Source organism: Pseudorasbora parva, chromosome 9, assembly GCF_024679245.1.
Source record: "Pseudorasbora parva isolate DD20220531a chromosome 9, ASM2467924v1, whole genome shotgun sequence".
Lineage (NCBI taxonomy): Eukaryota > Metazoa > Chordata > Actinopteri > Cypriniformes > Gobionidae > Pseudorasbora > Pseudorasbora parva.
The window spans coordinates 36,032,013-36,055,155 of NC_090180.1; the positions used below are offsets into that span (position 1 = coordinate 36,032,013).

The 23,143-nt window shown below is 38.9% G+C and overlaps 1 protein-coding gene across 1 annotated transcript in view; it reads left to right on the top strand.

Annotated features, from left to right (window-relative positions):
* Window positions 1-23,143, top strand: part of clstn2a (calsyntenin 2a) — a 318,427-nt gene that overhangs the window by 131,704 nt on the left and 163,580 nt on the right. Inside the window, exon 2 of the mRNA XM_067452451.1 lies at window positions 3,964-4,086. Coding sequence (XP_067308552.1) covers window positions 3,964-4,086 — 123 coding nt within the window. The remainder of the gene's footprint in view (window positions 1-3,963; window positions 4,087-23,143) is intronic.

Sequence of the window (23,143 nt, forward strand, 5' to 3'; positions counted from 1 at the left end):
CTTGAAATGCTGGAATAATTATATATCAAGCTGAATAAATAATTGATTCTATAATAGCCCCTTTCTTGTCCTCTTGTGAGACCCGACCTGAATTTTCTACCTCCCTCACTCTGAGCTCACCTGCTTCATTTCAACTCAGTTTATTTGGACAGCGCTCACAGGCAAATGGTTGAACTATCTGTCTAACTATATATCTGTCTTTCTCGCTGTCTCTCCATATGTCATACCATATGCTGCTTTGAAATTAAATATTGTTTGCACTTAATTTGACAGTATGTGCGCTTACGTGTACTTAGTTCACTTACCTAAGCGATTATTGGGTAATATAAGGCAACTATTGGTTAAAGTTTGGTTTAGGTTCAGGGTTAATACCTACACTGTAATTTTTTTTTTTAAATTTGGTTGGTTTTTGTTGGTTTAACTTAAAAAAGTAAGTAACCTGGTTGCCTTAAAATTGTGAGTTTATTGAAATTAAAACTTTGAGTTGATACAATGAAGGAAATTTGTTTAATAAATAGAAACTCAAAATATTATTGTATCTGACCCACATAAAAAATGTGATAAATCATGAAAATAGCACTTTTTGGCATGTTTCACTGCATCATCAGAAATAAAACACACACAATTACCCAATATGCTTTCAAAATCTTTTAAAAAATCTTTTAATAAAGGTTGTCGAATCTCAAAAAATGTTCATTGTATTAACTCAAAATTTTAATTTCAGTGAACTCAAAATTTTAAGGCAACCAGGTAACTTTTTTTCTAAATAATTTTTTTACAGTGTAGTAATTACTATAATAAGTACAAAGTATATACACAGGGAACACGACTGTAAAATAAAGTGCTACCTTAATGTTAATATCATAACAGAATTGATATATTTTAAAATAATTGCAGTCGCAGAGTTGGAATCAGATACGCTTAATATCCCACTGTTAGGATTTTAGCTGATCTTGTTTAAGGATTGAGGGATATTTGTTGTTGTTGTTCAATGAAAAAGTAATCTAATGAAGGTTTCTTAATAAACTCTCTAAGTTCATCAAGGTTTAATGGCTGTTTATATGCTCTGCTGGCGGAATTAAATTCAACAAGTAGCTTCGCTAACACTATAAGAGTGTCTATCTTGATGTTTTTAATGTATTTGACGGGGTTGTATTCCTTAATGGTGAATATGAGGTATATTTGCGTGTGTGTGTGTTTGTGTGTATACACATGCATCTGCCATTATGTCTTGTGTTTTGCTGGCTGTGTGTGCGGCAGAGCTTTCTAGTGCAGGGGAGCGGATGGAAGAGAAAAGTCCACATTGAATTAGCTTCCATCACTGTGCTCTAATGCTGTATAATGGCTGCAGACATCTCATGGGTAATAGCTCAGGGATTACAGAGAAGGCATATTGCTCTTAGTGACACCACTAACCTTATTAGAGAGAGAGAGAGCGAGAACGAGAGAGTTCGATGTGAATTTGCTGCGACTGGAGCCTGAAGAGATGTATTATTATAATAGAAAGTACCTGATCCAAATTACAGTTATTTACTTTATCTTGTGTACATGATGACAGACACGTTTTTTTTTTCTCAGTCTGTGGCATTTCACGCACGAAACGTTCAAGTAAATATTTACCTAATGAATTGGGCTTTTAATAGTGTATCGAGGCATTTTCATTCTGAATGCGTTTTTATTAATTTCCTTCACAATGGGAATAACAGACTGCATTGTGTCTGACTTCTCAGTCCGTACATCTGCAACACACGAATTGTTTGCCTTTCTAGAGCTTGTAGTACATGTCTTGGTATGTATAACACAGCTAGATGAATACAACCCTGGCTATTCATCTGTATGTTCAAATAGCCACTTTCAAGTTGATCAAGAGATGTTTGGTCAAGTGGTTGTGGTTTTTAAAAAGTGGGTTTCTTTGGAAAAGCATTGATGTAAATGTGACAAAAATACACAACAACAACAACAAACAAACATGTCGTTTTAGTGTGTCTGAGTTTAACAGCGAGCGAGAGAGAGAGAGATATAAACGTCACAAACTCATTGAAAGAAAGATTGCATTCTTTGAAAACGGCATTGCCAGCTGGTTTAATCGTTTGGTCATCTGAATTGGATGATTTGTTCTCTGCCTGAGATTGCTTATGGGTTATTATGAAGACCCTCTTTCACTCTTTCTTTTCTCTGAGACTTGTGTAGGATGTCCTTCACTAGTGTGAAATGGTTTAATTTACTCTTTCATTAATTGCTTTGGTGGTTCTCGAACTGAGCCACACAAGGGGTTACTGAATAGCCATACTAATCTAAAACTCCATTAACTCGTGCCAGGGGAGGATTTCTGATTACACTTGGAGCAAATCAAATAAATATTTTTTTTCTGTTAACGTAATCACTCACATTTATGTTTTGGCTTTCCGACGTGATATAGCTGAGGAATTATGCAATATATTATTTTCTAAAGATTGAGCACTGAGAATGAGCCAGGGTTGTTGCTGTGGATTTGCAAAGGTGTTTTGGGTATAGTTAAGCCCTCAGTGTTTGGGTCTAACAATTGTATTTATTTAATAGCTAACTGGTGTGCCTGTGGTTAAGAAAACATTCAAAGTCTTGGGGGGGGGGGGGGGGGGGGGGTAAGAAAAGTACCTTTTCTTACATTTATAATCTATACTCAGTTTTTTCTCAGTGTAGCTCTTGTTTGGAAAATTTAAACCTAGATTACATTAAATGAACCTTGGATTTTATTGACAGAAATGCGTGGTGTTTAAAGACCTTGCATAATGAACCATTATGTTTTTATTACCTTAGAACGATCCATTTTCTCTATACACCGCGGATCCCCTTACAGTAAAGTCAGGATTTTGCACCGCCATGTTTCTACAGTAGCCCTAAATGGACAAACTGCTCTACAGAGCTAGCTATGCTCTGCTTTCTCAGATGACAACATCTTTGTCCTTTGTCGGCCACCATAGCTTCTCTATATGCTTTGAAAAAGAGAGATCGGGGGAGGTTGCTAAAATTTATGCAGTGCATCTTTACCTCTCAACCCCCGACTTTCTGTGTTTTCACTGTTATACGGTAGGGGGGCACTATTACGCATCTTCTGAAAGAGTAGAATCTAAGGATTAAAACAGGGGAAAAAGAAGCAGAAACAAGTGATAAAAGCATTGCTTTGTTTGTTAAAAGCATTGCCCCCCACCCCCAAAGCTTTTTTTTTTCATATGGCTGGTTTATTAAAGACATTTTTAAAGAGTAATTTTGTTTGTTTGTTTGTTTGTTTGTTTGTTTGTTTAAAAGCTCTGTTCTTTTTATGTTGGGACTGGCCATTTTTGTTAAAAAACACTGGTGGGGAATGAGTTAATCTTCAGGTGCTGATTAACAAAATACTTTTCTTGTTTTGACAAAATAAGCTCACTATATTTAATTAACCTTAAAAAGTACAGTACAGTTTTGTTACTTACCAAACATGACATAAGACGTGTACAGGGGCTTTGGTGAATAAACAATGCTTAGGTACAAGCTGTTAAAAGACTCTCGCAGGGATGTTTTCCTTTCACTGGTTAGAAGATTGCATTTGTGTCATCCATTGATTAGCATCTTGTTGTGGTATCTCTTGTTATACCGCAGACACAAAAAAAGGAGGAACAACAGAGCATGCTAGGACCAGATAAATGAGGGTGTTTCCCTGGATACATGTTGTAGGAGACAGGGATGTGGCCATTTGGGGAATTAACAAACAGCCCCTGCTTATTGGACTTGTATCGATTGCCATTATTAGTCATTCTTTGCATGAACACACTGAATTATTTATTTATTTATTTTTATTCTTATTTTGGAGCCGTTTGTTGATATCTTCAACAGTCTGACTAGTACAGAATTTAAATTCTCTCTCTCTCTCTCTCTCTCTCTCTCTCTCTCTCTCTCTCTCTCTCTCTCTCTCTCTCTCTCTCTCTCTCTATCTCTATCTCTCCGCAGTGAATAAGCACAAACCATGGATTGAGACATCCTACCATGGTGTCATCACAGAGAACATGGACACCGTACTGCTAGACCCTCCCCTGGTCGCACTGGACAAAGACGCCCCTGTCCCTTATGCAGGTATACAACTTATGTAACTACACAGTGCTCTGGAATACTCTATTCTGATTGGTCAATCGTTGCATTCGAGGTGTACAGGCATATGTGACCGTTGTCCCTGACAACCAATGTCTTGCACTCTGCTTTTTTTTTTAATCTCGTTTCCTTTTTCTTCTCATGATCAAATCATTTTAACTGGGATCAATATTTCATGTTCCTTATGGACGGCTGCCCTTAGGTTTTCTATACAGGTCAATACAAAGTAATATTTTTATTGCAGGATTATCAGAGTTATATTACTACAGGTGACATATCATTTGTAATTGTTTAATAAAAAAGAAAAGCAAGTAAATTAAAGGGATCTGGTTGTTATATTTGTGTCACATGAGTTCAACGGCACTGCAAATGTGTCTATTTACAATGTTATTTTGCAGTGTTGAGTATTGTACCCAATAATAGGTGTTTCTGTGGTATATACTGACCAATCAGAGGAGTTACCGGTAGTGAGGATCCACTCAGTATCGCTCAACATGCTGAATGAGTTTGTTAAATTAAGAGACCACTTAACATTGAGAAATCAACGTTAAAGGTGCACAATGCAACCCTCTGTCCGCTAGAGGTCGTCTATTCAAAACAAAGGCATAGTTTGATAATGTCAAGTTTGAGCGCAGCATCTTGGGACATGTGGTCTTCACCTCACAGCCGGTGGGTAATAGGACTCTGGCAGAAATCATGTTCATGGATGCGGTTATTAACGTTACTGTAGTATGAAGCAGAGCAGGACCGAGTGTTGTGGGGCTGAGCAAAGCAGCTGGAGCGATTGTTACACAAACACACTTTTATTATGATGGGACACAGTCGCTGGGCTCCCGTGCTATTTCCGCTTTTCCGGTCATGAGTTTGAGGTAACGCAGCTCTGTTTATCATATTAGATACATTTGAGTGTGTTGAAAAGGATGCTATGACGTTACTCTCTGCATTAGCTCAGCGGCTGCTGTGACACTTGTTCACACTGCTAAGATTAAAGTATTTTTACCAAATAAAACCGAGAAACCGAAGGTAACGCAGATATGATGCAATTGAAAGGTGACTCCCTCAAATGGTGAGACATTCCGGGTCCTTGGTTTAAATAGGAATTTACCCACAATTTACAAATAGTTGGAAACATTTGGGATATAGTAAGTACTTAACTGAACAAAATATATAACACTGGCCAAGTGGTTTTTGGATATTTTTCTGATATCTTGTTCTGAGATCTTGTATCTTCGTTCGCAAGTGCTATTTGCACTAGTACTGCCTACCAGTGCCTGGTTGGGCCACACCAAGTTAAAAAAGACACATGGTGTAGTCAGTAGAGCGTAAAGTTCATTGAACCAGGTTTTGACGCGATCGACCCGGGTTCAAATCCGCCTTTCGCGGAGCTCGCTCTTCTCCCTTTTTCCATCATATATCACATCAGAAAGGTGTTTACTAAGGCATTTGACTTTTTACTTGGGACAGGTCTAGGGAGGGATTTTATTAAGGCGGCATTCATTTATTAATTTTAATGAATATCATTATTTTCACTCTGTTGCATCCTGTTAATGTACAACAATATTGAGGTGTACATATTATGTATTTGCAAAAATAAAGATTAAATAGCACCTAATTACTGTAAAGAACTGCTACTTTTACATGGTGTAAAAAGAATATATCACTATTTTCACAATAGAATCCAGAGGAAAAAATTATTCTATTGTCACTTTATTGCATGGTAATAAGTTAAATAATGTACATTCAGATAGTTATTATATTCAAATAAACACATCCCTCACTTATTTTGCAATTAATGATGGATGATGGTCTGACATACAAGCTCACTCCAGAACATCCAGGATTTTTCCAAGATTTATAGCATAGGATGGTAACAATAGCTTGGATCTTCAGTGTAGTGTTCCTCTATTCCTGTATTCCTCCATTCCTCCATTCCTTTGTGTGTAAGTGAGGGCGGTTGAGTGTGAGATTTTATGTGTATTGCAGCGTAGTGCTCATATAAAAGAGATTTAGTCAATGCTTCCCTCACTGTTATGGAGACAGATCCGCCTGACCTTCCTGTTATTTCGGAGTGCGTTTCCTTCCTCTATCTCCATTGTTATGGTGACACACAGCCCTTGTATAAGTAGATCTTGTCGGCCTTTCCATGGCCAAGCGTTCAATAAACCGACCGGCCTTGAAAATCAACTCGTACAATGTGCGTTTTGGCTTTCGAGGAGAAGGAGTCAACACTTAGAGCGTCAATCACCCCTCACGGAGCAATGAATGACGGCACTGCTTTATGACTTGTGTGTTGTTTATGTAAGACAGATTCCGACTCGCTGGTTTTCAAGTGCAGGTTGTTCAGATGGGGTGGCAGGAGGTGGGCTGGGTGGTGGCTGACAGATGCAAAGTAATTAAATAAAGTGATATATTTTTTTTTTCCTTCACAAAGAGAAATGTGTGGAAGTATTGTGACAGGTAACTCTCTACAGCTCATTAAATGACAATGCCTAGAATTAATCTCCTTTCTGACAGCCTTGGCAAAAAGCACTTTTCTAGCTTTTATATATTTATTTTTGCAGCTCGCTCTTGAAAAGCATGCTGTGTATGCTGCACATGATAAAAATTTGTTTTGTTTTTTATACCTTGGAAAATCTTTTAGCTGACAACATGCCTCTATTTAAGGCATTACCATTGACTACTGGTGATGACTGATTATCTTTGCAGTATGTTACTACAGAGTAATATCACACTTAACAGTCAGTATGAAATGACAGTCAATTCTACATTCATGTTATTGATCTTTTATTGTGATTCATTTTTACATTTATTGACCTTAGAATTTTTTTATTAAAATATCACCGATCTTTTGGTAAAAAACAATTTTCTTTAGTGCTGTATGCAAGATTTCTCACATTTTTAAGTTACTATTTCTCTTTCTTACTATTCTAAAATGCTGATTTGATGCTCAAGAATAATTTATTCTTATTATAAATAGTGTGCTGCTTAAAGGAAGTGTATGTTCCCCCTCCCCCTGACTCGAGGTTGTCAGATAGGCTGCAAGATCCAGCAGGAACGTTTGTAGCTGCAGCTGTGGTAACTAAAGCAGATCTGGCAACCCGATGCCGAAACACTATGACTTTGTGATTGGTAGATATGTGGAGGGTGGAGTTTCAGGCATAAACACAACATGTCAACATCAACATCAGTTGAGGGCTACAAAAATACTACCGGACTACTGTTGTCAGTGATATAAGTCTTTGAAATGAACATGATTTCTTAATGTCTAGTGACATATCAGGGCCATTTTATGATTAATTGAATATATACATTTTTTTACATACTGTTCCTTTAAAGGTAGCCTGGATGCCAGCACCGCCCACAACATTAGCAGCAACGGGCAGTTCGGTCTGGACTTGATCCGTAGAAGAGTAATTATGCCCGAACAGAAACTGTTCGTGTTAACAGAAACTGTTCGGACCAATGAAATTGTCAGGACGGGCTTTAGACGATGACGGACAGATGATCAACAGTAACGTAATCATCCACTTCATCAAAGGCGCTTGGTTGAATTTGTTCTAATTATAAACGGAGAACTTGTTCGTATATGAATTCACCTTCACTATTTCTCTCAGAAATGATGATCATGTTGGTAAGTACTCTGTGTATCCTTAAATTCTTTTTTTTTTTTTTTTTTTTTACAACACCAGCAAAGAGCGTTTATTCCGGTGTGCGTGCAGACAGGGCTGCCAAGTTTTTACAACAAAACCCGCCAACTACTAGCCAAAAACAATAGCTTCTCGGGGGGGTTCTCTGTAAAAAATGGCGTTTGGGGGGTAAAATGTGGGTTATTTTGGCAAGGTTGCCTGCTAAAATTCGCATTCCTGGGTCTAAATATCACATAATTTAGGTCGCGGACATGGTAAACAACCCTCGGGAAAACTGCAAACTTGGCAACACAGAGCAGTTGAGTTCTGTTAACGTTTGACAACTAACATTTTGCGTCGCTCCGTTGCTCTGATTGGTTGTAGGTCTATCCAGTTGGGGTCTTAACTGATTTGGTTGAAACACGCCCCATGATTACAGCCTAATGGAGCAGTATCAGACTCATATTTTGACTAGAATTGAGTATTGAGTAACACGTCCTGGCTAATCTTCAAATTTTGGGCAGCCGTTTACTGCCATTATAAAGCTTATAATGGCAGTAAATGGCTGCCCAAAATTTGAAGCTCAAAAAAGTGCATACATCCATTATAAAAGTAAGAAAGAAGAATGTCATATACACCTAGGATGGCTTGAGGGTATCATTGGCTAATTTTCATTTTTGGGTGAACTATCCCTTTAATAATATTTTTTCTATTACTTTAATTCTTTGATGAATAGAACATTTAAAAGAACAGCATTTATTTAAAATAGAAATATTTTTGAACATAATTATAAATGTCTTAAATGCCCCCTAGGTGAATGTGTCCTAGCTGAAAAAAAAGTCTCATTGACCCCGAACTTGACCGCAAAATAATGAGAAAAACTTTAAAGCTTTTTTTTTTACTGCATAATCCACATTCTTTTGGGAATTTTTTTTTTTTTTGAGAAAGTCTTGTGCACTTATTACTTTGATTTATCAATGACAGATTAATGGTGGACGGCAGCTGTTGTTAAAGCGTCACCGGGAAATGAGTGTTGCGCTCTAATTTGGTGACAGGTGATATTTCACTGCCTTTTCACGGGGAGCCAATGGATACACACGAAAGATTGCTGCCAGGGAGACTCAGAGAAAAACGGGCCCTCCATCTCAATCCTTCATTCTCCGTAATTCTCTTTGCTCCCATTCTCTCCGTCTTCCTTTCTTTCTCAGTCCCGTTCTCCTCTTCCACGTCAGGCCGTGAGTTATGCGTGGGAGGCTTTGTCATCAATCCTGTTTTCGTCTGTTTGGAGAATGGAATGCGGGCGTCCTTCTGGCACCGCATTAATTGGGGTGTGGGAACACGACCCGGGATTGTTAAGTGCCTCGCCTCGCCCTCCTTCGTCTTTTTCTCCTGTCTCGCTCACTGTCTCCCATGTATCAGCTTGCTTTGAAGTAAAATAACGATGATGAGCCTCAAGTCGATGATATATGCTGAGGCAGGGATCCTGAAGATGAATTGTTATTTCTGGGAACAAGACTTTCCCCTGTTGAGCAGATAGCGTAGGTCTTGTAGTATGCACGGAGCATTCTCAATCAAATTACCGTGAAGGATGAGCCAGAGTCAGTAGAGGAAGGAAAAAAAGAAAAAGAAACGGCAGCTTCATTTGCTAATTCTTTATCTCGGTTGTGGCTTCACCAGCCTCTTTCTCATTAATCTCTTCTCTCAGATGATGTACAATGCCGTATTGTTCCGCTAAACTTTGCCTTCCTCGCACCAGATTAGCTAACAAAACCCAAGCTAGGAAGCAGTCCAGGGAAACTATGGATGGATTGCAAAAACCACACATGAGAGTGAAAATAAAAGGATGTAAAGAAAGAGAATCGCAGCGCCTGCAGTTCAGATACTTTGCAAGTGTATTGTGTTGGTTTTTATAGAAGCAGGACCTGAATTGAACAATGAAAATGTTTGTTTGTTTTTTGGGTGGATCACTTTGCATGTTTTCTGATTGTGAACAGACTGCTCCGTATTAGCATAGTTTCCGCCCTCAGCCAGTTGTACAATGTCCGCCATTTTCTCAGCGCTTGAGCATCGATAGCGACAATAATGTCTTGTTAGCAATGCAGGTACATTGCCTGAACAATTCAAGGCAGATTCTGCTAAAAATGTAAAGCTCAAGGATAGATCAGTTTCAGCTATTCGTGATCCAACTTAGTCTTATCAAACGTGGATAAAAAGTGTTAACAAAATTAATGATTAATGTCACTTTCCAGGCAATCCGTAACCCGTGTGCACACGGACAGCAGTCAAACCTGTGAATTCCCACCCGTGAAATCGTAATAGATGTACTCCCAGTTACGAGTTCTGACATCACATAACCTGCAAAACAACAATGGCAGCCCCTACGGATGGGGTGTTTATGAAAGTAGTACATGGTATTTTACTAATAACGTAAAATAAAAGATATAACAGCTTATCTTGCCGTATGCCATTTTTCTCCTCCGTTTTCCTTAAATAAGCAAGGAGTTAACACATTTGGCGATATAAATGATTGTAAATAAGCATAAGCCCTGTACGGACCACCTTGCTTTGTTTTACATCTAGCTACCACAATTTCTTGTGCTCAGGCAGTTTGGCGCGACTTTGCCTGGAACGCTCCAAAGTCATGAGTTGTGAGTCACAGTTAGTTATCCTAATTTCACCCTCACACTCCGTCCCGACGCTTACGCGAGATAGATTTTCACCTCGATGAGAAATCTCGTCAAATTTGAATATTGCGAGATCTTGATTTTGTCACACCCCTAGTGTTTATGGATAAGACTTGAATGTGCACTTAAATGTGCTACAGTGATTTTCTAATGTAAAAACAGATGCTTAATATCTTGTGTGATGTACAATAAACCTCATAAAATTCATCATTCAAATTTTGGCCACCATTCGGATAGGGTCCGTTACAACACGCTTGTACTCATAGTGGATAAAAGCAAGATGGCAATATAAGTTAAAACTGTAGTTAAACTAAACTATACCTGCTTTATCTCAATGCAGCATTTATTCTCTGGCTCTGTAGGCATTATTGTCCGAGTCCAATTCGAACTGACCACCGTTTCTGACATGTTCTGTTGTTGTTGTCGCACGAGCTATTGAAGCTCCACTCTCTTCTTGAAAGAACCATAGACTGTAAAAAAATGTGGACGTAGTTTCCGTGACGTCATCCGAAGGGTTCTGAAGAGCAGTTTTGTAGCATAAAGTTGGCCGTTGTCATCTTGGCAGCGTGTCATCGTGCCTCACTCCCAGACAACTGAAAATGGGCAAAGAGGCGGGACGTGGGTGGAACTGAGGTGACGTGATGGCTAACAGAGAGCAGACAAACGACAATCCACCTGTCACTCAAGTGGCCACGCCCTTAATTATGCAGAACTTTAAGGTTACAAAACAACAAAACCACAATTTGGACCAGCCTGTAAAGATGTTTTCTTCTGCTGTAAAGTTGCACATTTTAACGTGGGGCTCAATGAGATTCTGCTCTCTTTTAGAGCCTGTGTCCCTAGAGGCCAGTCCATGAATTACAGTTTAAGTCACTTCTGTATTGGCTCCAGGACAAAATGGGGGAAGTTGCATCATTTGCATTTAAAGGGAAATACCCAAAAGCTCACCCCCCAAAAAGTGGCAATTTTAACAGGCTATAAAACATGACATGTGGGGTATTTTGAGCTAAACCCTCACATACACACTCTGCGCACATCAGAGACTTATTTCGCATCTTATAAAAAAATGGCATAATATGTCCCCTTTAAATTATTACAAAGAATGCATCCCTTCTGTGTTGCAAACTGTAAAATAAATTTAGCAGTATTTTGATCTCATTCGTTGATGAAGAGTGTTGATTATCTGCAGGTCACAGTCTTCGCTAAGGTGTGACAGGCTGTCATTAAAAATTAGGGTGTTGTACATGATGCAAAAAAAAAAATCACACGTTTTTGCAGCTCACCACAAGGTTGTTTGCTTGATGTGAATAAGAGCTGATTGGAGTGTCATGTATATCATATTTTATGACAAACAATTTAAAATGGTTCATAATAAGCATGGTAGGTTATTATAGATGATATAAAGTACATCAGATGTTCCAAAGATATACATTACTGACAAAACTATGAACATTTACTTGCTTCTGACCTACAACATGCATTCATCAGTACATAAATAATGAAACATGATTTGTTTTTTGTTTTTAATGTGGGCTTCCTAAATGATGAATGCAAATAGTTTCTATGCTTTTGGTTAATTAATCTGAGATTTAGATGCTTAGAAGATGCTTAATGAAGCAGATTAGGGGGTGGTTTAAACAGGCAGCATGAGCAAAGAAAAGAGCACTGGAACGTTTAAACAAATGCATTTCATAAACAACCTTGCCGGGCGATCATGTAATTGTCCTCAGACTTTCAGTAAAAGTAATTCATGTGATGCTTTGTAGATCTAATTTATTTTAGTCCTATTGGACAGCATTTGGTGAACTTTTTTCCCCATGAAAATTTTACCAAAGTAGCTTGACCACCTATATTTTAGACTGTGAAATGGTTCATCCCAGCCCTGTTCACTTCAGGGTCAGCTGTGGATGAAAGTCTAGGAATTATTTAGAAGTGTGTCTGACTGAGTGAGTTTTGTTATGATGTGCGCGAATGAGAGTGTGCCCTACATTTCACCTACATGAAGTGAATGAACAATGTGCCCTATCTCTGTCTTCCCTTGGAATTACATTCTGATCCCTGAGGGTCAAAAACCATGCCTGAGGAACTATTTTACTAACTTATGATTATCTTACTTGTATAGTTTCATCATAGTTTATACACGTGGGGAAACCATTTCTGAAGTTCCCGCTGCAAAATAATCACATCAGTTTTTCACATTTGTAGGCACTAATCAGTTTAGGAAGTCTTGCGTTTTTTCCTCGATGCTGTATATGCATTTTCATGTTTCAGTTTTTTCCCCTTTTGTTTTATTATTTTTAGTAAGGAACCAAACTGGAGCGGCCGAGCCCAGCATTGTCATGATTTCCCATGATGCTTTACGAACACTGAAAATGCAGTGCCTGTTATGGGGTGTGAACTATTGTTCTGCACATACTCTGTGTCCCACTGGGATATATCCGAGAGATGTCCCTAGATGTTTTTCAAGACATTCACAAGGAGCCTCCATTCTTTCCAGGTTGTCAGCGTTATATGTGACGGAAAAGAAACCACGAGAATCATACGGATGAGTGATAATTGAACGAATGAAAGCTGTGAGAGTTCTTGTTTTGAATCCGTCCATACTGCTGGCGAGGTGACGTCTTCAATTTCGCTGCCAATCCCTCTCGTTTTGTCTCGAATAATGTTTGTGTTTGAAAATTGAGAAGTGTTGCCAGAGACTCGAGGTGAAAGTCAAATTTGAATTCTGAGAATGTGATAGATCCGTAGGGATCCACGCTGCCGATTCACTCATGCCTTCTTTTTCTGAAGTGTAGTTTACTGTATATATCTCTTGCATGGTGTAACACCCCTAGATATATTTTGATAAATAGATTTTTAAATCAGCCTTAGGTCTTTGTTTATACTACTTTCGCAGAATTTAAGAAGCTGGCCTACCCTGCAGTTGCTAGCTTTTTCAAAGCTGACTATAGCCCAGTTTCAATCTACTTTTTGTTGTTATCGACAAAACGAATGAGCCCTATCATACCCCCAGAGCAATGCGGTGGGCGGCGTAACGCAAGTGTTTTTTTTGCTAGTTTAAGCCAGACGCAGTTGTCATTTTCATGTCCTGCTCCACGTTGGTTAAATAGCAAATGCACTCGTGCCCATCTGTTCATCCATGGCCATTAGCATTTGCAACAATAGTGTTTCCAAACAAGTTTTTCATGACAAAATATAAATAAAATCATTGGATAGAAACCTGGCTTATAATAGTATGTTATTGGTTCAGTGATTGAAATAAAGGAATAATAATAATAATAATAATAACGATTTTACATGCTAATTAAATGGTTAAGCATGGAAATATTCCGGTGAGGTCTCTTTTATTAACTGAAGAAATTCATTACGAGGGTTCATATGCCACAATCTGAAAGCATTATCTTTGACTTACACCTAAGAGAATTGAAATGAGCGCTTCAAGAGGTAATTGGTAATTATATCGACACATGCTTATAATACTGAATATTTAGACTTGCATTTGCAGCTACGGTAACCAAATGGAATAAGATTAGATTGATTTTGATTAGTGCCAATGGCTCCTAAAAGCCCTTTCTAACTGGAAATTGTCCAGCACTGTAGCCTTAGTGCTGATTAAAATGACACTTCTACCTCCGTATGAGACTGGGAATTGAGCCAGACATCATTTGCGAGCATAATTTAATAACATCTTAAGGTGTGCGGATGAGAACGAACTAAACATTGCTGGTTTGAGGTCTCTTTAGAGATCCCTCGGCTCTGTTTAATTAGCTCCTGACTGATGGCATGATTGTAAAGAGCCTGGCTTTACATTTCTTTTAGCACTTTTTATGGTTTAATATTGTGTGTTTTCAGTTTCAGTTTGGTCCCAGATTCCCCGAAGTTTCTGCTGAAATGCATAACTTGTTATTTGGCTGACCTGTTACTTTCGCAGAATACATCTCGCAGGAGGGCTCCTAGAAGAAGCTCTTAGAAGCACATTAGCAGCAGACATATTATGATGCCTGATTCTTTTGAAATAACAAAGGAGGTTTATAATACCTGGAGAAAGCCATCCGCTAGCATTCCCTCTCATCGCAATCGCAGTTGCTCAGCTGGTGTGGCCTTTTCCGTAATTATGCGTCCTGCTTTGCAGCCATCTGTTCTTATGAGCACTCTATTTTGGAGCACAAACGTTTTTGAGCCAACTACCATAGATTTTTCTTTGTCTATTTTTGGTGGTTGTGGTATCATGTGTCTCCTCTTTGATGTTAGTATGACACTCTGGCCCTGTCCCAAATGGCACTATAAACCCTCATGGTCTTCCTGTGAGTCCGCACTTTCACGACATAATGCCGCTTTGACTGCCGGAAAGAAGTCCTCTGCATATCTCGCAACCTTGCGGGCTCAGCTGAAGTGCGCTTCGAGGGCGCATAGCAGCCGCAAAGGGGGCGCTCACAAGCACCCTTCTTTAAGCTTAAATGACGAATGGGACACTCTACGGTCTTGTCACTCTACGCAGCAGCCATTGTAAGTCCACAAGGCCGAAAGGAAGTGTGCTATTTGGGACATGGCCTCTTTGGCTTGCTGTAATTGAAGTGACAGATCACATATGTGTCCCTGCATCCAGTTTTGGAGTAAACGTCTAGATGTCTGCTATGTACTACTGAGGTAAACGTTGATACATCTAATGTGATGCATCTATCACAGGCTCGCTTAGGAGCACGAAGAAGAACCATGCATGTATGTAAGTGAATAGTTCTATTGTTATTAGAAAGATATAAGACCACTTGAATATAACTTAGATTCATTTAGATATCTTACATCAGGTAAAAACAACAAGGCTAAGAATATAGTTATTGCAATTTAAACAAAGCGTTATGTAGCAGATACTTATGAAATGTCCTTGGCTAGAGTTTACATAGCAGCAGAAATGTATACTTGCAGTAGCTTAGTCTTGGGAAAATATGCTTGAAAGTTGATTATTGACTCTCCTGCCTAGCTGACAGAAAGCAAACAAACAACTACAACTACAACAAAAAAGATGCACTGATTGTCCAGACATATCTAAAAATAAGTGTAGATTTTTAGTTAAGCCTAAAATAAGACTAGACTAAGATAATAGTATGGCACACTACTGGTTAAACTCCAGTCTTCTAGCCTGGCAAGCCAGACCCACATCAAGATGTTTGGTCTGGAAACTCACCATAGACAGGGCTCATTTCAGAGGCGGGATAAACGGTTGTCTTTCAAACTCACTCTGCACACAATAGGAAAGCGCTACAACCAACCAGAGCAACGAAGAAGGTGAAGCGGATCTAGTTGATAGATTAAAGGTGCGTCTAGATTTCTAGGCTACCAGTCTTCAGTGTTACGTGATCATTCTAATATGCTGATTTGGTTCTCAAGAAACATTTCTTATTATTATCAGTGTTGTAGGCCGTTTTTGCTGTAGTAGAATCAGTACTCTATTTTCTTCGTCTTGGAACTTATGATCTTGGAAAAACATCTTTGATAAAATGTAATATGTGTGATTCTGATTAGGCCAATATGTTGCTTGCAAAAAAAAAAACATTTTGTGAGAACACATTGCTACTTGTCTATGGCTGTCAATGAAGATAATACTTGTTGAACCCTTATTAATATATTCTTAATGCATAAACACTGATGGAGAAAGATTATCAATTAAAAATGGCTTTTGCTCTGTTCCACACAGAAATATGGTTTGAAATATTGTGCACAAATTATATAGACCAGTGTTTAGACTCTTTTATGGTGTGCCCTTTGCCTTTTTGGAGCTAGGCAGTAAAAATCAATGCTATTTTTTCTATTGAAGGGATGAGTGTGTAAATGATGATGTTCCTTTAATTAAATTTTTTTTTTTACTCTTACTTTCATTTCTGAGAGCAGGAACTTGTATCCTAAGGAGCGATAACCTCCCAACTAACTGAATAACATGGATTTAGATTTTTAGCACATCATACTGTCTATAACTTTGAATTACCAGTCCATATTCTGCAGACGCTATGGAAATCCATATTGGCTCTTCACCCTTCCAAAATTACGTTTGCTAAAAGTGCCTGGTGCCAAGTTCTGTGATGAGAAAACTAATTTTCTTCTAGTGAAAAAATGATTTCCCAAGCACAGGAAAGGATCCGAATGGAGGGGGTCTCTCGGAGAGCAAGTGTTAGGGCGTTGATCAAACCTCTCAGGTTCTGGCACTGCATCTGGTCGTGATGAAGGTACAGCAGAAAGGAAAAAAGCCTCCTATCTCCCCTCTTCCTCCCTTTTCTTTTGCACTTCATCTAATCTTTTTGTTGCTTTCTCTTTCTAAAGTGCGATGGGTCTGGACATAAAGGAAGGTAGTGCACATCAAAGCATGTTGTCTTCAGGGGCCACTAAGATCCAGACACTGATATGTTCTCATGTGAGAGTGAGGAGAGTGAGAGTCGATGAGTACAGCATCTTTACACTTCCTTTCTTGTCTTGGGCTCTTTTGAGGTGATTTGGCCTGAAAGCAGCTGAGATGAGGGAAGGAATGAGACAGCGGACTGGAGAGGGTCACTAGGGCTTTTTGATTGTTGGCAAAAAAATGAAGGAATGATTTGGGTTTGCTGTTCAGGCAGTGAGATTGCACAGAGCAGGAACCGAAAGTAAGATTGTGCATTCCCTTCGGTTTCCGGAGAGAGCAGTGTCAAACTTTCAAGTACTTATGGCAAACTCCTCTCTGAGGGGGGAATTCACTTAACAGCTGCACCAATTTTGCAGGCAGTATTCAGTGCAAACTGTTATTAACCACACAATCCAATGTAGGGCTGCGTTGTGAGTATTAAAATTAGGTCGTTGTCATTCTTTTCAGCTGTTACATTATAGGAAACCCAGGGACATTAAGATTTTACAGAGCTTAAAGTAGTTACACACCAAATCGACGCCAAATAACTATTATGTTGTCGCCTTGCGTCACCTGCCTCAGGGAAAAAAACAGCACCTGAACACACCAAAAGGACTACAGGCAACTGTCAGATTGCACGCGCGTTTTGTGCCTGCGTGTGAAAGAGATAACTCTCTATTTAAGCAGATATATTAAAGCATCTATATTAAAAATTCAAAAAGTGAAAGCGGAACTAAAACTACAGGTACATGTAACCCCTCCTGTTCAAATCACCTGCTACAAGCAGGACTCAAACCTGGGTCCGCCGGCATGAGAGTTGGACTCTCTAACAAAGAGGTTAAAGGCTGCAACCTCTAGCATCAGTCACTCTTGATGCCAGAGGAGTGAGGTTTACTTGCACAGCAACTACTAGCTGGTCTCTGTTACATTCACCCCCTAAACCTCACTCCCATCCGCGTCACGGCACCAGTGTAAGTCCGATACTCTAACAAGGAGGCTAAAGGTGGCAACCTCTAGTGTCAGTCGCAAGAGCATCTCTTGAGGTTGAGGAGTGAGTTTTATTTGCACAGTAACTACTAGCTGGCATCTATTACACTCACCCCCTAAACCTCACTTCCATCCGGGTCACGGCACCAGTGTAAGTCGGACGCTCTAGCAAGGAGGCTAAAGGCGGCAACATCTAGTGTCAGTCGCAAGAGCATCTCTTGAGGTTGAGGAGTGAGGTTTATTTGCATAGTAACTACTTGCTGGCATCTATTACACTCACCCCCTAAACCTCACTCCCATCCGGGTCACGGCACCAGTGTAAGTCGGACGCTCTAACAAGGAGGCTAAAGGCGGCAACCTCTAGTGTCAGTCGCAAGAGCATCTCTTGAGGTTGAGGAGTGAGGTTTATTTGCATAGTAACTACTAGCTGGCATCTATTACACTCACCCCCTAAACCTCACTCCCATCCGGGTCACGGCACCAGTGTAAGTCGGACGCTCTAACAAGGAGGCTAAAGGCTGCAACCTCTAGTGTCAGTTGCAAGAGCATCTCTTGATGCCAGAGGAGTGAGGTTTACTTGCACAGAAACTACTAGCTGGCCTCAGTTACACTCACCCCCTTAAACCTTACTCCCATCCGGGTCAAGGCACCAGTGTAAGTCGGACGCTCTAACAAGGAGGCAAAAGGCGGCAACCTCTAGTGTCAATCGAAAGAGCGTCTCTTAAGGTCAGAGGTTTACTTGAACAGCAACTACTAGCTGGCCTCTGTTACATATACAAAGCAGTGCTTGCTTACCGATTTGAATATCAATAACGCTGATCACTTTCTCTCCACTCTGCTCATGTTATTATGAAAACATGCTCAGGTAAGATGCTTACATTTATACCAGCCTTCTTTAATTTATTTGCTTTACTTTTGCTCTTATTCTCGTGCACTGACTCGTTCGCAAGCTGAACAGCCAATTAGAGTTCTCTCGCTCAACGATTCTACATCGTGTCCGACTAGAGCCAAAGTTGCAGAACACACCAAAAAAAAAAAACGAAGTCGGCCGACGTTCAAAAATGGCCCGCCATTGTCCAACGACTGGCTTGGTGTGTCCCTGGCTTAAGGCATTCCTGGGTCAAACACGTATTGATTGTCCTGTAAAAGGTCTTAACCAAACCCTAAACAAAATTGAACCCTTGATCTAGAGGTTGGTGCTTTCAGTTAAAACAGCTCAAACATTCATTTTAGTCTGGGACTAGGTTTAAGCCTTGCCTGTTAAACCCAGGGAGTGTGTAGTTGTTGCACTTTCAGCTTTTTTTTCCTTTTCACAAAGCACTTTCAGCATTCTCCAAAGCACTCAGAATCAGCTTGTAAAAAGGGAAATGTGCAGTTTGCAAACAGCATTCAGCACAGTTTTTTTTTTTTTTTTTTTTTGTGGCAGTGTTTATGCATTTAACCTGATTTGCATAATTATTTTAGTGATTCAAGGCCTAAATCAATGCATGTGCAAGTAAACTGCAATGTCAGTGGGCACAATCCATTCTTAGCTAACTAGTCTGCACAATTGTATATAATAATAATTCTACTACTACTACTACTACTACTACTACTACTACTACTAATAATAATAATAATAATAATAATGTTAATTTGTTACATTTATATAGCACTTTTTTGGGTACTCAAAGCACTTTATATATAGAAGGGGGGAATCTCCTCAAAAACCACCAATGTGCAGCATCCACCTGGCAGCCAAATTGCGCCAGAACGGCCACCACACACCATCTGATTGGTGGAGAGGAGACCAATGAAGCCAATCAGTATATGGGAGGATTTAGAGGCCATTATAGACAGAGGCCAATTGGCAAATTTGGCCAGGATGCCAGGGTTACATCCCTACTCTTTTTTCAGAAGGACATCCTAGTAATTTTAATGAGAGTCAGGACCTCAGTTTAACGTCTAATCCGAAGGACATTACTTGTTACAGTACAGTGTCCCCATTACTAAACTGGGGCGTTAGGACCCACACAGACCACAGGGTAAGGGCCCTTGCTGGCCTCACTAACACCTCTAGCAGCAGCTATCTAGTTTTCCCAGGAAACCCAACCCGGTACTGACCAGGCTCAGCCTTTCTTAGCTTAAGTGGGAAACCATTCTTCGATTACAGGGTGATATCGCTGCTGGCAATATAGTTTTATACTTCAATCTTTATTAACCTTTCAGTTTTATTAATCTGATATCCTCTTCACATTTTTACATTTAGATACATTCTAAAGAGTCATATCTGCTATTCACATAAATTAGTCTTTGAAAATAAGTAGTTCACTAAATAAGTATCATTTAGTTCCATTTAAATATATTATCATGAGCTAAATTTCAGCCATAAAAGCTGCAGAAATTAAAGGTTGTTTGTTGGAATATGATTCAGATAACACTGTGATGTGATGCGTGCGTGTGCGTGCGTGCGTGCGTGTGAGGGTGTGTGTGTGTGTGTGTGTGTGTGTGAAGCACATACTGTACATGACTGGCAGCACTCAAACTAAGCCGATTAGAAAGTCATAACCTCAAAACATCAGTATTACTTGTTAATGGGAGCAAGCTGTGTAATGATGTAAGCTATAAAGCAATTTTAATGGGATTTTATGCCTGGTAGATAATTTTAGGCCTAAATGATAAAGACCTGGGCCTGTGAAAAACAAAACAAAACAACAACAACACTAAAACAAGTGTATAATGAACAAGTAAAAAACGCATGTATGAAAGGTTAATGTGGCAGATCTAATGAAATTGGAAAACTCTGTAGTTCCTAGAAAGGTTCGGAGTTCAAAGCACTTATAATAAAAAGCGTAGTGTTGGCTGATGCAGGTAATCCGCTACCCGCCGAGCCAATGCCATTGTTACAAATCTTCAATCACAGTGCTCTGTGGTTGGATTCATACAGCAAGCTGGCTTTCATCTCCCGTGGATGGAGAATAAAGGGGAAAATTGTGTATGGTTTTTTTTCGTATGTACCTTTTTCCTGTGGCCCATCATTTCTAGATTGTGTTTGTGAAATTAGCGGGTTGCATTTGGGAGGGTTTATTTCTATGGCAACAGATTGACATGAGCGTGACTCAGGGAAATGTTACGATTACTGTTTTAGCTGATTAACGTCTTTTTGGTTCCAGTCTAGTATTAGTATGATCAAGTAATTTGCATTTGTTACTGAGGTATTAGCTAGGCTTTGTAAGACTTGATTATTTATGTGTTTTTTTTTCTTCAGCAATTTATACACAATGAAGTTGGAAAATGATGTCTGAAAATGCAGCCATAAATTAATAACACAATTTGGGCTATAGAAGAAACAAACACTAAAAGTGATTTTCTACTGCTTGCTCAATTTGCTTAATTACAACAAGCTAATGCAACACAATTCTTCAACATTTTGTCGCAACTTCATTTATCAAAGTGAAACAACACAAATTCATTAATTGCAACCAATTAAATTTTATAAAATAGGGACAACATGAAAAAGTGCATACTTCTGAGTGTGCAGCAGAGTAGAGGCAATAAATTCTACAATGTTATAAATCTGCTGCATATTTACATGCGTCCTGTCATTGTCAGTTAAAGGTGGATAAGTGTTATTTCAAAACTGCTTTAGAAATGTGACTCTGGCTGAGTACCATAACAAACTAATAGCCAATCAGCCGTAAGGGGCGTGTCTACTAATGATGGGGAGAACAGAGCTTTCAGTGCACGTCATTATTCAAAAGACACACAGGGTGGACATTAGTTGAGCGATTACAGAAAGAGAGATGGCAGAAAATCCCCCCCCCCCCCCCCCCCACGAGACAATTTATATTTCTAAGATTGACATATTTACATTTTAATATGTTCTGAAGGCCAAAAAATTAAATAACAATAGCTTGGAAGCCGTGTCAGTAACCATTTTTTTAGTAAGCATATGGTTAACTCATATTTATATGTTTTATGAATCATTTTAATTAATTTAGACACATAACTAAAGGCTACCAGGAAAGCTAGGTAACTCAGTTTATTAAATTAAATCACATTATGCACACACTTATTACTAATGCCCAATACAGGCTTAAAAAAATTGAGCTTTTTTAATTTATTGAAGGCTACAAATGGAATTATATTAATTTACAATATTCATTATTATTCATTTTTCATTAATCTTTTGCCTTATCTGAAGAAAACTGCTTTGTTAATATTTCTTGTTTGTTAATTACATTATGATTCAGAGGCATATTTTCATTTAAAAGTGGCGAAAGTAGACAAATGTTTATTTATTTACCTGAATATTTGTCAATCATTTGTTTAAAATTTCTGACTTAAAGAAGCAGCTGTTAAATATGACATGTTTAGTTTGTAGAAATCAGAACGTTTCAGACAAACTAAAAGAGGTACTTTACAGCATGTTTTTTGAACATTAAATCATGTTAACCTATTCTATTACACACAATCAAGAAATTAAACTTTTAAAATAGCATATGATCATTTTAAAGGTTAATGGCCAAATGTATCTTTATAAAAGTTCACCACTTGTATATTGTATATCACCACTTCTTCTGTTGATTGATAACATTGATAATTTCTAACATTATTATCTCATTGTGGTAATTTGCATATATTTCTAGAACAATCATTAACTTTGAAAAATATGTCAGGTTCAAAAATCCTCTTCCTCTCCCTGTTCCTTGCACATGAACAAACCCCTCTGTAAAAACCTAAAGAATATAGATTATGTAGAGAATGTACATTTTTGGTGTATATGTGCTGCTGAAGTGGAGATTTCTGACTTTTTGCAGGAGAAAAGGAGAAAAAAACTCATTTTTAGAAAAAAGCGTTTAAAGAAACACTCACCTATTAGGAACACCTGTTCAATTTCTCAGTAATGCAATTATCTAATCAACCAATCCCATGGCAGTTGCTTTAGCGCATTTATGGGTGTGGTCCTGGTCAAGACAATCTCCTGAAGTCCAAACTGAATGTCAGAATGGGAAAGAAAGGGGTTTTAAGCCATTTTGAGCGTGGCATGGTTGTTGGTGCCAGACAAGCCGGTCTGAGTATTTCACAATCTGCTCAGTTACTGGGATTTTCATGCTCATCCATTTCTAGGGTTTACAAAGAATGGTGTGAAAAGGAAAAAACATCCAGTATGCAGCAATCCTGTGGGCGAAAATGCCTTGTTGATGCTTGAGGTCAGAGGAGAATGGGCCGACTGATTCAAGCTGATAGAAGAGCAACTTTGACTGAAATAACCACTTGTTACAGCCGAGGTATGCAGCAAAGCATTTGTGAAGCCACAACACGCACAACCTTGAGGCGGATGGGCTACAACAGCAGAAGACCCCACCGGGTTCCACTCATCTCCACTACAAATAGGA